At 40.5% G+C, this 16,164-nt stretch overlaps 1 protein-coding gene across 1 annotated transcript; it reads right to left on the minus strand.

The window, feature by feature from the left end:
• Positions 1 to 632: 632 nt before the first annotated feature.
• Positions 633 to 16,081, minus strand: ALDH6A1 (aldehyde dehydrogenase 6 family member A1). The gene is made up of 12 exons (XM_020807250.3): positions 15,966 to 16,081; positions 13,707 to 13,766; positions 13,178 to 13,252; positions 10,658 to 10,819; positions 9,679 to 9,757; positions 7,568 to 7,870; positions 6,873 to 6,994; positions 6,231 to 6,420; positions 4,485 to 4,666; positions 3,553 to 3,732; positions 2,251 to 2,349; positions 633 to 2,098 (listed from the first exon to the last, which is right to left on the minus strand). The coding sequence occupies exons 1-12, from the start codon at positions 16,020 to 16,022 to the stop codon at positions 1,994 to 1,996; spliced, it is 1,614 nt and encodes a 537-aa protein (XP_020662909.3). The 5' UTR covers positions 16,023 to 16,081; the 3' UTR covers positions 633 to 1,993.
• Between the last annotated feature and the right edge of the window lie 83 nt (positions 16,082 to 16,164).

A 16,164-nucleotide genomic window follows, 5' to 3' on the forward strand; every position in this document is an offset into this window, starting at 1 on the left:
TTATAAGAATACATCACCTGCAACATATAATGTGCACCTGACAAAATATATACATCAAGTTTTTTACTCAAGTTGCTCCCAGCTAGTGGTATTTATTTTATTTATTTAAGTGTATGCACTTCCTTCAGAGTTATGTTCAATAGTCATTCTTGCTGCTTTTAGGTTAAGAAAATAACATCTCTTCAGATTGGTCTTTTTAACTGTTTTGATGCTTACTGGTTGATTGTATTGCTTCATTCTTTGATTTTAATCACTTTATTGATTTTTTTTAAGCAACGTGGTTAGCTATTTTGAAAATGGGCTGAAAGTATAAATGGTTTTGTCCAAACCACCACTGATCATGGTTTAGCACTAATTATTGATTTTAGTTAAATTATAGTTTAACCCATTCGTTGGCTAAGCAATTAAACTAACTAAACTAAACAATTAAGTGTTAAATTATAATCCTGTGCTTTTGTAAAAACAAGCTATATTTGAGGGAAAGCAAGAACCTCCAAAACTGCTACTTCCAAGGAGGAAAAGTGCACAAGCCCAAACTCAATCATGGTTTAATGTAACATCCAAATAAGGCCCCAGTTGAAATCAAAGTCTTTAAAGGAAATATATTTTTATCCTGAAGAAAACCAGAAGGGTTGTCGTTAATAGCTATTTATTAATGATTAACAGCAATGTGAGACCTAACTGAACAACCAATTTAAGTAATGATGATCAGATTTATTTTAAGTTCTTGCTAGTTATAAAAGGCAGAATATTGAATATGTGCAATTTGCTTGATTAGGCAACAATTTTTTCCCAAGTACAAAGAAACACTTTGTGAGTTTAAGAAACTGACAAAACACTTCATGAAGATTGGAAGTAGCATTACTGTATATTCTATCCCTCACAGTTAATCTATGCATGCCACCTTCTGCTGTGCAATTCGAGCTGCTCCATTTTAAGGAGTCATAGATGTCCCCATCTTGTAAGACGACGAACTTCCTTATACATAGTGCTAGAATCTACAGTTCTCCACTTACACTTATTCAGTGGGAAGTAATATGCCAGAAGACACTAGTGGAACTGAATGACTCTTAAATATTTTTCTTCATGCCATGCTGGTCTAGCTTCCCAGGAAGAAAGATCACCATGCACTCTGGTTACCCCAATATTTAGTAATAATAATAGTGTGTCATCATTTCATATGGCAACTCTTTTCTGAGTTTTCCAAGTAGAGAAAGGCCACACAGGCTGTTTGTTTTCCCAGAGTTATATTGGGGAATCAAACTCCCAACCTCTGGCTCTGCAGCCAGATATTTAACTGAGCTATCCAGCCAACGTTAATATTCAATATAAAACTATTTAGACATGTTACCATATAAAGCAGAAAATATCTTCATTCAGAATCTTGGATTACTGTATTTCTTTCATGCATGATGGGAGTTAAGATTCCTATTGCAAGTGAGGATTCGCTGACTCCTCACAAAACCACACTGTTATAGTTTGTGAGAATCCTGAAGACTACTTAGAATAGCTAGTCAGATTTCTTTCCCATTATTTACTTCAGTCTTGTTACCAGAAATCCAAGTTCTCTGATATACACAGAGAATTTCATGGGTAGGAGGCATAAGAGTTCAGTTAAGACTCTTACAGCTACAATGCGCACCAGATGTGAACGTAGCAAAAGCAGCAACTGTGAGGACTGCGTCTTAACTAACCATCCATGAAATACAGAGATCAGTTTTTCAATAGTGTCATGTAAGAACCTTGTCCTTTTACCTAATTATTCACTGTAATGTATTTGTTTACAAGAAGACAATTAGTTAGCTGATTCATAGCTGGAAAATCTAGATTTGCGTTAAACAGTCCTGGGCAGTTACGTAGATTTGAAACCAAAAGACCTGACATATAAGGTCTTTGTGTTTTTAGGACAGCAGGAAGTATCCAAGAATGGCCTGTACCACAGCAGGCAAAGAATACTTCCACTTTCAACCCCAGAAAGTATAAGCAGTTGCTTTTAGTTTCCCATGGTTGGCATAACGACAGCAGGCCTGGCAACAGTGGCATCTTCTTCTTTCCACTGAGAAGTGATTGTCTTCAGTTGTGTATAGAACTGCACACCCTGAGGAGAAAAGAGGTAGATACCAAGCTTCAATAGTTTTTATTCAGCTTGTCCTTCTTTGAATATCTGTTTTTTTACATGTCCTTTTACACTTCTAAGCAATAGATATTCAAAGTAGCATAAGCAGATTTTTAAAAAACTGAACAAATTACCTGCTTGCCATAAAAATTGGTGTCTCCCCTGAAGGAACCACGAGAGCCAGTGAAGGAGAACATTGGCAAAGGTACTGGAATAGGAACGTTCACACCAATCTAAACCAAAATCATATTAACAACATTGTTTATGCAAACACACGGGTAGAAATCAACAGACAATTTAGGGGGCACTGAGATGAACAGGGCTAGCATCTAAGTAGCCTGGAATCAAATTAATGTTGAGGTAGTCATTGAGGCATTTGGTATTTTGCAACCTAAACATAATCATTAAATATGTCTTTGCATTTCACCAATACTTTTCTTGATAAATGCTAGGATCCTAGTAAACAGTTTAATCCTTTCCGTCCCTGCTGATGAAAATTCTCCCAAGCTGCTATGTATTGGGGGGGGGGGGGGGGAGATTTAGCTCAACAACCCTATAGGCTAGCAAGGGAATCCAGTAACATATTTTCCTGTGCACTACCATGTTTAGGCTGGTGAAGCAAAATATATACAGTAAGGTAGTGTTTGCTCTTTGAATCCTGTTTCATGAGTTTCAAAAAGCTTCATCCTGTGGGAGGGGGAAAATGGTGTCATCCAAACCTGACATTCTTTCACCCCATTTACTTGGGACTGCTTCCAACACCCCTCAAAACATGTTTTTCTTTCTCCAGTATCAGAAGTCTATCTGTAGGACTTCGCTTAAAGGAAAACCTCACTTTCTCATTTTGGGATCTCAAAAATCCCATGGCCCTTAGCTGCCCTTTAGTAAACTATTTGCACTATAGACTAAGCCCTTCACACTGACTGCCATAGTCCTGGTACAACTGTCTGCAATTTGTGACTGGTGCTTGCATTTTTTTTAACATGTGCACTTAATGCTGAATAAAAATATTGACACTTTTAAGATTACATTTAATTTCACTTCCTTGTGACTAAAATGGCAACCGCCTTCACACGATTAGAGACAGGCACTTCAGCACAAAGAACAGCTGTGTGGATAGGGAAAATGTCTTCATACATGTGTTTACAATGTAAAGATTATGTATGTCAGATATCTTTAACAGCCCAGACTATTTCGTGAGGTGGCCATGAAGATAAAACATAAACTATTATATACCAGATCAGACTGTTCATCTATCTAGTCCAGTACCCTCCCACCCCCAGTTTGGCTGGCAGCATCAGTCTAAGGTCTCAGGCAGAGGTTTGTCTCAATGTGGCTAGCTGAGATTTTTTTTAACTGTACTTTACCATCGAGCCAATTGATTCAAATGGCACTCTGAGCTACAGTATTCTGTATGAATATTATTCTCTGCCTACCTGCCCAACATCCACAAGATGGGAGTATTTCCTAGCTGTGGCACCATTGGTAGTGAAGATCGCTGTTCCATTCCCATAGGGATTCTTATTTATTATCTCAATGGCTTCATCCAAACTGTCTGCTTCCAGAACCACTAGAACTGGTCCAAAGATTTCTTCTGTATAGCAAGTCATATTGGGCTGCAAAGACAGAAACAGACTAAATTGCAGCAAACAGAGAAATACAAAAAACATAATTTCATTTTTAACATCACTAATAAAGCCTGCTGCAACTGCTGCAATTCAGCTGGACTGCACTGGAGCTGTTCACCACTATTAATGATGGCAATTTTAATTGTATTTTTTAATTGTATTTTAACTGTATTTTAATCATTTTATTTTATTGCATTGAATTTTAATTGTTGTAAGCCGCCCAGAGACCTTTGGGTAGAGTGGGTGGCATATAAATTAAATAAATAAATAAATAAAATAAAATAAATTCCAGTGTGAGTCTGCTTACAGTATTTATATTGGGCTGTTGTTCTTTCATCCCAATTATTGTTTGATAAACAATCACTGTTCATGGTTGTTGTGGGTTTTTTGGGCTATGAAAAAGCCACAACTATCAGATCCCAGCCGTGAAAGCCTTCAAGAATACATTAATCACTGTTCAAGTGATCATTAATGCTTGGACCTTTCACATTCCTCTTCCTCATCCAGTGTGTAAAATCTGCCAGCAAAGAGAACACTCCATGCATACTGTGAAGCAAGCTTATCTATTTTGCCAAATAAACTGCTCATTTCCAACATTTCACGACCTCCCTCTCTGCCACCAATGAATGACAGGCTAATACCAGTCCTTTGGGGGGACTCTTTCCTGGAAGATCCTTCACTGAAGTTTCTTTTCCCTTCCTTAGCACAAAAGCATTTTATTTCTTAGCATATTGACTCACCGTAACTTTACTGAGGATAGTTGGCCCAACAAAATTGCCATTTTCAAAACCTTTCACTCTGATATTTCGTCCATCAAGAAGAAGGCTGGCCCCTTCTTTCACTCCACTGTCAATCAGTTTACAGACACGCTCCTTGGCCTGTGGGCTGATCAGGGGTCCCAGATCAGCTCCAGGTTGGTCTCCTATGACAAGAATTAAAAAATCTGCTTAAAACCTAAGATCTTTTCATTTAACGTCAATCTGGATGGATCTTTTTAAACAGTTATTTGCCCTTGCAAAACTGCTATTGATGCATCTAGACTATCTAAGTTGCAGAACCCGTAATTACTTATAGGTTCGCTTCAAACTATTTAAATGTACAAAATCCTTTTCTGTGCAGCTACTTATTCTTTGGGAGAGCAGGATAACAAGTTAGTGAAGTTATTCAAAATGAATATAGTCTTTGTTACTGTGTTAATATGTGGAGCTCTTTTTAACATTATAAATAAATGGCAACTACCTCCTTGGATCCCTGGAAAAGACCCTGATGTTGGAAAAGTGTGAATGCAAGAGGAGAAGGGGACGACAGAGGACGAGATGGTTGGACAGTGTCATGGAAGCGACCAACATGAATTTGACCAAACTCCGGGAGGCAGTGGAAGACAGGAGGGCCTGGCGTGCTCTGGTCCATGGGGTCACAAAGAGTCGGACACAACTTAATGACTGAACAACAACAACCTCCTTAGAGGAAAGCCAACATACAAGTTGGCGAGGGGGGGAGCAGGAAAGGTTTACTAGATAAAAGTTGTACTGGTCATCTTTCACAAAAAATATTTACTGTAATTTACCAAACCCTGAGGATCACAGACCAAGAGAGAAAGACATACACCAGGAGGGAAGCTTTTGCAAGGGGATCAAACCCCATGTCCGAGGAAGAACATCATTTTAAATGAAGACCAACTGGCAACATCTAAAGATGGTGCATCTAAAGGGAAATTTCCTGCTGTCCCTGCCAGAAAATATAAATTATTTTGTAATAAACCAGATAATAATACTTGGGAGGTGGGATGGGATGGATGGAAGAAATGTACAGTAGAGCACTGGTAGGCAGATATGCTACAATGCAGATGTTGCTTGCTTTCACCCAACCTCTACTTATATATTGATAATCAAAGCTAATGCTCCAAAACCTGCAAGATTTCAAGACTGTGTTCTCCATTAGAAACAGAATTTAGGGAGTGTTGGCAGTTTCCCAAAAGAAAGATGGGGAAAGAACATTTTGACCTCATCTATTGGTGAAGGGACCAAGAGTAACTAACTACAATTCAAACCAAAATACTAGCAAGGGAGGACTAGTCTGGCCTAAACCACATATAAAGCACCTGTAATAGTTTAGCATTTCATTCTAGCTTTGAGGAAGTGATTTCACATTTCTTCTCTTCATTTGTCTTGCCTTTCTAGTTTATAAGACTTTTATAATAAAACATTACATTTTATTATGCTGAAACCTTAATTTTGTTATGCTAAAGCCATAATACCAAGAAAATGCCGACCTTTCTTTTTAGTTAGCCCATGTGCAATATACTAATAATGTGAAAGATGATAGAACTATAATAAAACCCAATATAACACATTCTGATGTTCTACGTCAGTTTCCCTCAACTTGGTGCCTTCCACATATGTTGGATTATAATCATCATCATCATTCCCAGCTTGAGAAGGAGAGTCTACATCTACAGAATGGATTATACCAAAATGTACCGGTACCTGCATTAACCCGCAGCTTCTTAGCTCTCTCCACTAGTTCTGGCAGCCATTTCTGTGCCTCCCCCACCAGGATGGCAGTAGATAATGCCATGCACCGCTGCCCAGCTGCTCCAAAAGCTGCTCCAACAAGTTGGTTCAGAGTGTTTTCCTTATTGGCATCTGGCATCACCACTCCATGGTTCTTAGCTCCCTAAAATCATACAATTCCTCAAATCTTAGTAGATGTAACTAGCTCCAGCTCCCCTAGAAAATAAATTATTTATGCTACCAAATAGTTTTATTTTAGTTATTTGGCACACCATGATTCATCCAGAATATAGATAAAATCTTGGTAGAAAAGATTCACCAAATATATTTTTATCTTCACAACATTCAGCTTGAGTAGAACATAACTTAGTTTAAATCTATTAAATCTGAATGTTGTCGCAACCCCCAATATAAAGGAAGGAGAAAAGCTAATCAGATTTTTTTATAAGAAAGGTTTTGAAAATTTCTGCTACACAGTTATTTCAGAATTCTTGAATATACTATACTCATAGAGTATGATTAACCAAACTGAAAATCTTTTTTAAAATAATCACATCAAATTTTATAATTTTTATAAACAGGTATGTCAACTGGTGATTTCTGCACTGTATTTACCATATTGGCTTGTACTCTCTTTCCATGCTTAGACCCCCTTTCATAGATATATTCTCCAGCTTTATTAGATCCCACAAAGCTGATGGCTTTAATATCAGGATGGTCACAAATAAAATTCACAGCTTTAAACAAAACAAAAACAGAACCATTGTTAATCACATCTTATCATTAAAAGGCAACTAGTTCTTCTGCTATGGCAACCATCCTTTCTATCACCAAAAATCCCAGTTTATATCTCTCATTTGCTCCCTTCCCACAGCAATCTTGAGGTTCCCACTGAACTTCCTTAAAATATAAAGTTCTATAGCCTTTGGCTCAATATCTGGACTCACTATATCCATGTCTTTTTTGCTCCCACATCATCACACAAATGCATAGTCAAGGTTAGTGAAGATGAAGAAGTGTCTTTCATTACATAATACTGAAGTATTTTAAATCACTAAACGAACTACTCAAGTCATACCAGCAAACAAAAATGTTAAGAATAAAATAATCCCTCTTTTACCCCCTTTTTAATACATGCATATTGACAGAAAATATCCAGGTGGAAAAGATGGGGAAGATACTTTAAACTGATCCACAAATAATACAAAGGGCACAACTTGTGCCAAACAGTACCAGTCCCCTAGAAGACCTCTACACCCACAACACATCCCACGTTTGTATTATACCATGTACATCTGTTCTGCAGTTACCTTCATGTTGCCCATGAATGATGTTCAGTGTTCCATCAGGGGCACCAGCATCCTGCAGCAGCCTGGCAAGGAACATTAAGGCTCCAGGCACACGTTCTGAAGGTTTCATCAAGAAAGTGTTTCCACACACCATAGCCATGGGGAACATCCAAAGAGGAATCATAGCTGGGAAATTGAAAGGTGCAATGCCAGCACACACTCCCAGAGGCAAACGGTAAGTGTAAGTGTCCATGTCTTTAGTGATGGAAGGAAGGGTTTCTCCCAACATAAGGGATGTTATGCTACAAGCATGTTCAACAACCTCTGCAACACAGAGAAAAAGTGCCATTTTGAGATCTCCTGCTCTTCAGCTTCCAAGCACCCTGTTTCCCACACTGGCATAGTTTGATTACTCTTTCTCACTCTAATCAGTGCCAACACTTTCCATTCTGGCAGTGTTATGCTGACAGAAACATATACTATTCTAACAGGATTCTACTATTAACAAGCACTGTCACTGTTGTCAGAGAAGAAAATAGAACCACTGAGGAAGAGAGGAGCACTACCGCAGTGTTTAAATGGCAGTCAAGGCCCTGCTGATGACCCCAATTCAGTCCCGATGGGTTCAGGTAGTTGGCTCAAGGCTAACTCAGCTTTCCATTCTTCTGAGGTTGGTAAAATGACTACCCAGGTCACTGAGGAGCAAAGTGTTATTTGCATAATTATGTGGTAACCTCCCAGAAAGTGCTTTAGCCCCTCGATGGGACAGTATATAAGTTGAAACAACAACTCAAGCCCCTTTGATTGAGCCACAGTTCCTCCTCTAAATCATGCAGTTATGTTCCTTGTTCTAGAACAGGAGCAGAAGTGAGAGAAGCATTATTCACAGGTAAAGTCTGGACATCCCCGCTTTGTGCTGCCGCTCCAGCGTCTTATGCAATGGCAGCACATGCATAAACTGATTCACACATGACCCAGTTTACTGCTTCCTTTGACTTTATATCTGCCCACCAACCTGCAAAGTGGATTGAGGCGCCAGCTTTTTTGCCCTTTGCCTTTTTGTTGCTATACTTGAGCTGTTGGAGAACTGCAGTTTTGTCACCAGTCACAGGCTGTCTGTATAGGAAATTGGGCCACAAAAACAGCCACTGCTGATGCTATGTGGAGTATAACAGGGAAAGTGTGTTTTAAAAGGAATTATGACTCTTTACTTTTACTCTTTACTCTTATGTATCTGTACTCCTCCAGATTATAACCAGGAGTGATCCTGGGGAAGGAGATGATCCTGGGGAAGGAGATTGCAGGGGTTAGAATAGGTGACCCTTGGCAAAACGTTCCAGCTCTACAACTCCACAATTCTATGCTGCAATCACCAAAGCTCCAATTCATATTGCATTTTTGTTTCAGGGTATGTCTCACTCTTGTTACATATACAGAAATGTATATTTATCTGCATCAGTGTGCTCATATAACACTTTGTGCCTATTTTCATACTTTAGAAAAAATCCTTGGGGATGCTCATAGTACGAAATGGGGAGAAAAGAAAAACAGGCTCTCAGTCTATCAAACCCTAAACCAACTGCTTTGGAAAGTACCTGGCTCTCTTTCACTGGAGATACTTGGGCAGATGCTGGGCAGCCGTCTTAAGGGGATGCTGTTGTTGTATCTGGCCGTGAGCTGGGGCTTGGACCAGATAAGTACTATATATCCTAACGCTATGATTTTATGGGAAATGGGGAAACATGAAGAAGAATGAAAGCTGAAAGAATATAGAAATCACAACTCCAAGTTAGGTCCTGCTGCTGCAAGAGTGGTTTCTATCAGCAAAGGAAGCTGACAATTCTCTCACACCTGTGCAGCCCTCGTGTGCCCTCAAAAGCTGTTCCAGAGGATCTGAAAAATCTCTGGAGCAGACTCTGGGAAGGAACAGAGGCTGAAACGTGGAAAAGAGGAAGCAGAAACCTGTTCATACAATGGTGGATTCTAATCAGTTTATAAGGTTCAAGGAATCTATTGCAGAAAATTTAGGCAGTTCTTTTTCTAGGTTCTTCTTCCTAGAACTCATGTTATGCAGAAGTATCCCATGAAACCCATTTTCCAGGTACAACAAGACGCATATGCCAGCAGCTTACGGAGGCCTCGGAAGACATCTCCCTCAGCATCTGCCAGGGTCTTCCCTTGCTCCAAGGTGATCAGTTTTGAAATTTCTTTCTGGAGACAAAGAGTGAAAATAACTCATGAAGGTGGAACAAGGGCAAGTCACACAAACCTAGAAAAGAATATTGCAGAGATGGGCAACAGTGGTGCTCCAGATATGCTAGGTCTAAAACTTCCATCAGCCTAGCCATTCAGAAGAGATGATGGGAGTTATATGTTTTTAAAAAATCATCTAGAGAGCCACAACTGTCTGCTTCTGATCTACGGAATCAGAAGGGAATAGGTTGGACATTTTGTTCTACTGAAGGGCAAGCAGCCATATAAGAAATGGCTAAGTCACACAGCCACCTGAATAGACGCTTCCTTTTGCTCCAGTCCTTGCTGCACTATGCAGACCATGAATGATTCACCTGGGTTGTTCACCGTGATGACAAATTGTAATGCTGCCAACCACATTTCAATCCAAATTAGAAAGAAAAGCTTGTGAAGGCCAAGTCAAACTGACAAATCTGTGATTGCTTTATTGCCTGGCGAGAATCTCATCCTCCCATTACCCCATTCCAAAATATGTGTTCTGCATCACCACCACCACATACTATTGCCACAAGATAGCATTTTGCTGTCCCCATGGCAATGTGAACACTAATCTGGATGGAACTATGGATGGAGACCATGGTGGAAGGCCCAGGTTCTCCCTCATCTTCATAAGAAACATTCTATAAAGAGAAAACACCTTGCTATAATGTCAGCTGGCTAAAGAACAGCTGTTTCTAGGAAGTGATAATATCTACACGGAGCAGTGCAAGATACTTCCTAAATTGATGGAAATTGTTCAACGTGTAAATTCAGTGGTAAAAGTGTTATTTCTCATTTGCAACAATTCAGTAGATAAAGTTATTATAAATCCCATGTTATAGGCTAAAAAACAAAAGAAAACTCATAGCAGTTCCTCACCAGATTATCCTTGATGAGCTGTTGGTATCGCAAGAAAACTTGCTGTCGACTAAGAATTGATGTCTCAGACCAATTTGGTAAAGATTTCTTGCATGAAGCCATTGCTGCTTCCATCTCACTCTGAGTGGCTTTGGGAACACGGCCAACCACTTCATTGGTGGCCTGTTAAGAACAGCAAACTGAACATAATTATCACTGTAAATAAAAGATGACCCCAACCCACCTGAAAAACCATCTAAGCGCAATTAATACAGGGTGGAAATCCCCCTCTGATAAGGAAGAGGGTGCAGCTTTATTAAAGGCCCCACCATACCCAACAGAAATCTTGAGAAGTACAAATTTATTATCGACAGTTGGCCCAAAAGGTAGTATTCCAGGCCAAGAGACGCATATGGATTTGCTGTATACAAGGCCTCCTCCATAAGAATTAGGTAAAGGTTCCCCTTGACATTTAGTCCAGTCATGTCTGACTCTAGGGGGCGGTGCTCATCCCCTTTTCCAAGCCATAGAGCTAGCGTTTTTCTGAAGACAGTTTCCGTCATCACATGGCCAGTACGACCTAGACATGGAACACTCTTACCTTCCTACCATGGTGGTACCTATTTATCTACTTGCATTTGCATGCTTTCGAACTGCTAGGTTGGCAGGAGAAAAATGTACCAGTGAAAGGAAATAAGGTCTCTTACACACCTGTAATCCACCTACTCTTCCAACCACAAACTGGCAAGGGTTTGGAAATGGAGGACTGTCTTAATCATTTTCCTCTCCACCCTTCAACCTCACTTAAGATTACTCTGTATTCTAACAATTTAGATATATTTAAAAATAGGTGTCCACCAGCTGCTGCAGAGCTTTGCAGCCAGTCATTACTTTCTAGAAGTTAGCTTCAAAGTTAAATTCCATTATCTTTTCAATTGGTCATAATTCGAAGATGTTCATAGGTTACAAACTAGCCTTGAACAGACTGCTATTGTATTTAGGTACTTACTAAAACATAGTTGTTTTTAATACCCTACCAGAGAACAGAAGGCTTATTTTCATCTTTTTTTAAACAGTAAACCAGACTTGTAATCTTTACAAGCAAATATTTAAAAGTATTTTTGTTTCTACTTGCATCATAGGAAGTACATGTACATGATTCCTTTGGTCAAGTCCCACCCAGCTGAACTCTAGACTCTGTTGAGAAGACGTGTCCACAACTAAGTCTGTCCTAAGAGTTTTTTCCTTTAAAAAACATGCAATCTTTAGAACCATAAAGAATAATTTAAATCATGAGTCCCCAACCCTTGGTCTGCAGCCTGATGCCGGTCTGTGGCCTTGGCCGGACCGGGCTGTGGAGACAGATCTCCCACCCACCGCACACGCACTCCCTACGCACAGCCCCTTTGTGCATACGCGTGAGTACATGTGTCCCCCACCCCTTCGCGCACACACCATGCAAGTGCCCTATGCCTTCATGCATGCGAGTGTGCATGCGCTGCACGAGCGCTGCCTGCCCCTTCGTTCGAGTGCCTGTGTGCCCACACAAGCGAGCGCCACCCCTTTGCACATGCGCAGGGGTGCCCCTATCCCATGCACAGACCCTGCCCTCTGTGTCAAAAAGGTTGGGGACCACTGATTTAAATCATTTCTGCATATTTGCTAACAGATAGGCTATATATCTCTTTTCAAGTTCAGCTTGCATTCTGCGTGGACCAGGGCAACTAGAAGCAAGAGATAGCAACCCCAAAAGGCTCCACCTTTGTTCCTGCACATTTTTTTGCACTGTGAAATAAGAAGGATGCTTGGCTTCTTCTGTTCCTTCATCTTTGAAGGCATTATTCAAAAGACGGGGTTATAATTTCAAATACACAAAATAAACCTTGAGTTGGATGGAGACTAACAGCAAACTCTTGAGTCTTGGTTTTACAGACCATTAATTGCTTAGACTTCAGGGAGCTCTACAGGGGAGGAAAAGTAATTCCAGCTTGCTTTGCTAGCAGCATAAAAACACAGACCTTCAAGTATTTCTCCTACAGACCCAATGCTCTGCAGATGCCAAATAATACTTGGCATAAAATTAGTTGTAGTCTGTCCTAGAATGAAGACTTAGGATTCCATTAAGCAAGCTAATTTCAAAGACTATACAGATGTACAGTAAATGCATATCACATCATGGTTTGTAGTAAATTTAAATAGTTTTAAGATTAAAAAATTATCTAGATTATTTCAGCCAAAAATCAGGACTTTGTCACACCATGAGGAACCACTCCAATGGCAATCTAAATTGTCTTTTCCTAATTAAGAAGAAATTCTGTTTTCTAGAATTTTAAGGTTCTGATATGGAGCCAAGAAAGTAAGTTTTTTTAATTCAAGAGAAAGACAGTGGCACAACATTTCGAATTGAGACTATTTAGAAATACTCTTTATAGCATCATAATAAAATCTGTCTCTTCTTCTGAGTAGTTAGCTGCATAATTAAAAGGGGCTATTTGTCTCTGAAAGAAGATAAACACAAAAGAGAAAAATTGCTGCACTTACTGGGTTGTGGATATCAATCCATTCATTACTTTTGGACTCAACAAACTTGCCATCAATGAAGAGTTTGGTGGTCGGCTGTAGAATACAAAGTGCTGGTCAATGCCACAGGTAATGTATGAGGCCATGCTGCCAATCTGGTGAGACTTTTTCACACACTTTATAAAAACCCAACTGAATTCTTTCTATTTTCCCCTTCTCTCTACAAAACTGAACACACCCAAGCCATTAGGTCTATTGTTTGTTCCTCTGAAAACCAAGTGATTATTTTTCAACCTGTCAACATGAGTACAGATAGAAGAATATTCTCCTGTACATGACTGGGTCAAGAAAACTGGTGCTTCCCTACTCTCAGTTGTTGGCGAGAGTAGAAGCAGTCTGGTTTGCATACAATAGCCTCTTCTCAGGACCAGGCCAGAATTACATTTATTCTCTTGCACAAACCTAGGCAAGCAGTATATGGGAGAAAAGGAGACTTCAACAGCACCATTCCTCTTTTATTTTTTCTTTTAAACACCATACAATAACTCACCACTGATGATGATGAAAAGAAGGCTGAGGAATGCCAGCAAAAATTTAACTTCCGAGAGATCTGTAAGATGGAACAAAGGGAAGACAGAATTAACTCAGTAGAGCAATAATGTCTATCTAGGGCAATGGTGGATAACACACAGCTCCCACTTCATTTATTTTCCCAGCCCTCCAATGACCCATTTCTCCCAGAAACTTTTTCCAGCTGGGAAAAGCTGAAAGTAGCAAAAAGAGGGGGAAGACTAAATAAGCTATGCATTGATTCTTGGGTTTGCAAGAGCTAAACAGGGTTGTTAATAATTGGACCTTTTGAAGGTCACTAATGCATAAGTCAGCAATGACTTGGCAGTACCAGCACAACAATGACCTTCACTGCCCCCTCCACTGAATCTACTACAGTAGCAGTGAAATAAAGCAGTTAAAACAGGACAGAGCAAGTTCCGGAGCTCCAGTTGATGGTCTGCAGCACTCATCATTTCCTATTGGCTATGGGTTTATGTGGTTGAAGTCCAACAAGGTAAGATGTTTTCTGCTCTGCTTTAAAGGAAGATACATGCTTCCTCTACACCTTATTTACAAGTGGAATCATACTCACAAGCTTTTAGAAATACATTTCCACTTGCAAGGTGGACAATCATTTTTTTAAAAAAAAATCAAATTGATTTAAATAATTTACATTAAAATATTTTATTTAAACCATTAAAAAGTCAGATTTTTAAAAAATTAAATTGTGATTTAAATCAAATCCAGCCTGTCCACTTGGAAACAAAATATGTGAATAAGAAACTTTGTTTAAATGAAAAATCTTTTTCCCCCATCTCAGCCAAAAAGTATCTCCACTCACACTCTTGAAGGTGTCCAGCCCTAATCTAGGGTCACTGTGGGGACACACAGCCACTCAAAATTCAAACAGGCACCATGCACAAGCTCTTCATCAGATACAGTTCCCAGCCTAAGAAACGTATGGTCTAAATTTAGACTGGAAACAAGCAAGGCTAACTTTGAGCAACATAAATTACTTTACTGCACTGCAACTTCAGTATTGCATTACTGTGGTTTCTGGTTGCTAGACCACAAATCTTGTTACAGAACGTAATACGGACACAAAACACTGATGAGCACATTCCCTCTAGCCCAGTCTACTTTCGGTTCCATATTCATATTCAAGATGAAAAAGACCCTGATGTTGGGAAAGAGTGAAGGCAAGAGGAGAAAAGGTCGTCAAAGGACAAGATGGCTGGACAGTGTCATTGAAGCTACCAACATGAATTTGACCAAACTCTGGGAGGCAATGGAAGACAGGAGGGCCTGGCGTGCTCTGGTCCAGGGGGTCACGAAGAGTCGGACACGACTTAACGACTAAACAACAACTAATATGGAATGGAAAACCACTTCTGAATATTTTCTATCTGGAAAACCCTAAAAAGGGTTGCCATACTTCAGAATTGACTGACAATGCACATACCACAGTTTCAAGAACATGTTTTAAGAGGACAGCACTGCATATTCCTACTTATCAGTCCTCACCCAAGAGAAAGGTGGAGAACTACAATGCAAACTGCTTGAAGCAGAGAGGGAAAGTGTATTCCAGATTCTCCAGGATTGCAGTTCCAGTCCAGGGCTGATACGAATTGCAATCCTACACTACCTGGAGAGTCAAACACCTCCGACAGGGTTCTAAAATAAGGTGCTCTGACTAACATTTCCTATGAGAAAAGGGGGACACTCGGCTGTGGGCTTCTCAAATACCAACTCTTCCCAGCCGCACTCCTAAAACCATTTTCGACTAAGCTGATTTTGTTCCGATCCTGCAAGGTGCGCCTCGCGTCCTTAACCTAGACAGGCAGCACCGGTTGCAGAACCGATCTGGCGGAGTGTTTCCCGATATCCTGCAAACCCACTCGCGCGGTGAACCGACACACGCATTGGGAGCAGGCCACCGGAGACATGCACGCTTAGCTTAAGAAGTCCGCAAACCCCAGGCTCGTCCTAACATCTGCCACCACCCAAAAAATAAAACCCGAAGTGGCGTGAGTGGCCGCTGTGACAGACGACGAGGATCGGCCCGACTCCAGAACTCAATTCTGGAACATTAAATCACTTTTTCGTCTTCCGCTCCGATTATGTGGAGGAGATTTAAAAAGAACGAAAAGATCGTATTCGCCCTTCCCAATGAATTGACCAGCGCGCAACTGGCACGTGGGGGCCACTGGGGCCCCTTCCCCTGAACAAGCCCTGGGCCTCCGTCATTCCATCTCACCCTAAACCACAGGCGCCGCCCTGCCGTCGACCCCCGAACCGCCACGGCTACCGCCATTCCGCCAGCTCCCCCCTGTTAAAAGGCGCCCCGCCCACCTCCAGCTCAACATTCGCACTCCGCCCTAGCTTGGGGAGTGGCCAATGGCATTGCGCCTTCCTCCGTCTTCCCCGCCCACCGATGCTTCGCAAGCCAATGAGAT

The sequence above is a fragment of the Pogona vitticeps genome, chromosome 1, assembly GCF_051106095.1.
Source record: "Pogona vitticeps strain Pit_001003342236 chromosome 1, PviZW2.1, whole genome shotgun sequence".
Classification (NCBI taxonomy): domain Eukaryota; kingdom Metazoa; phylum Chordata; class Lepidosauria; order Squamata; family Agamidae; genus Pogona; species Pogona vitticeps.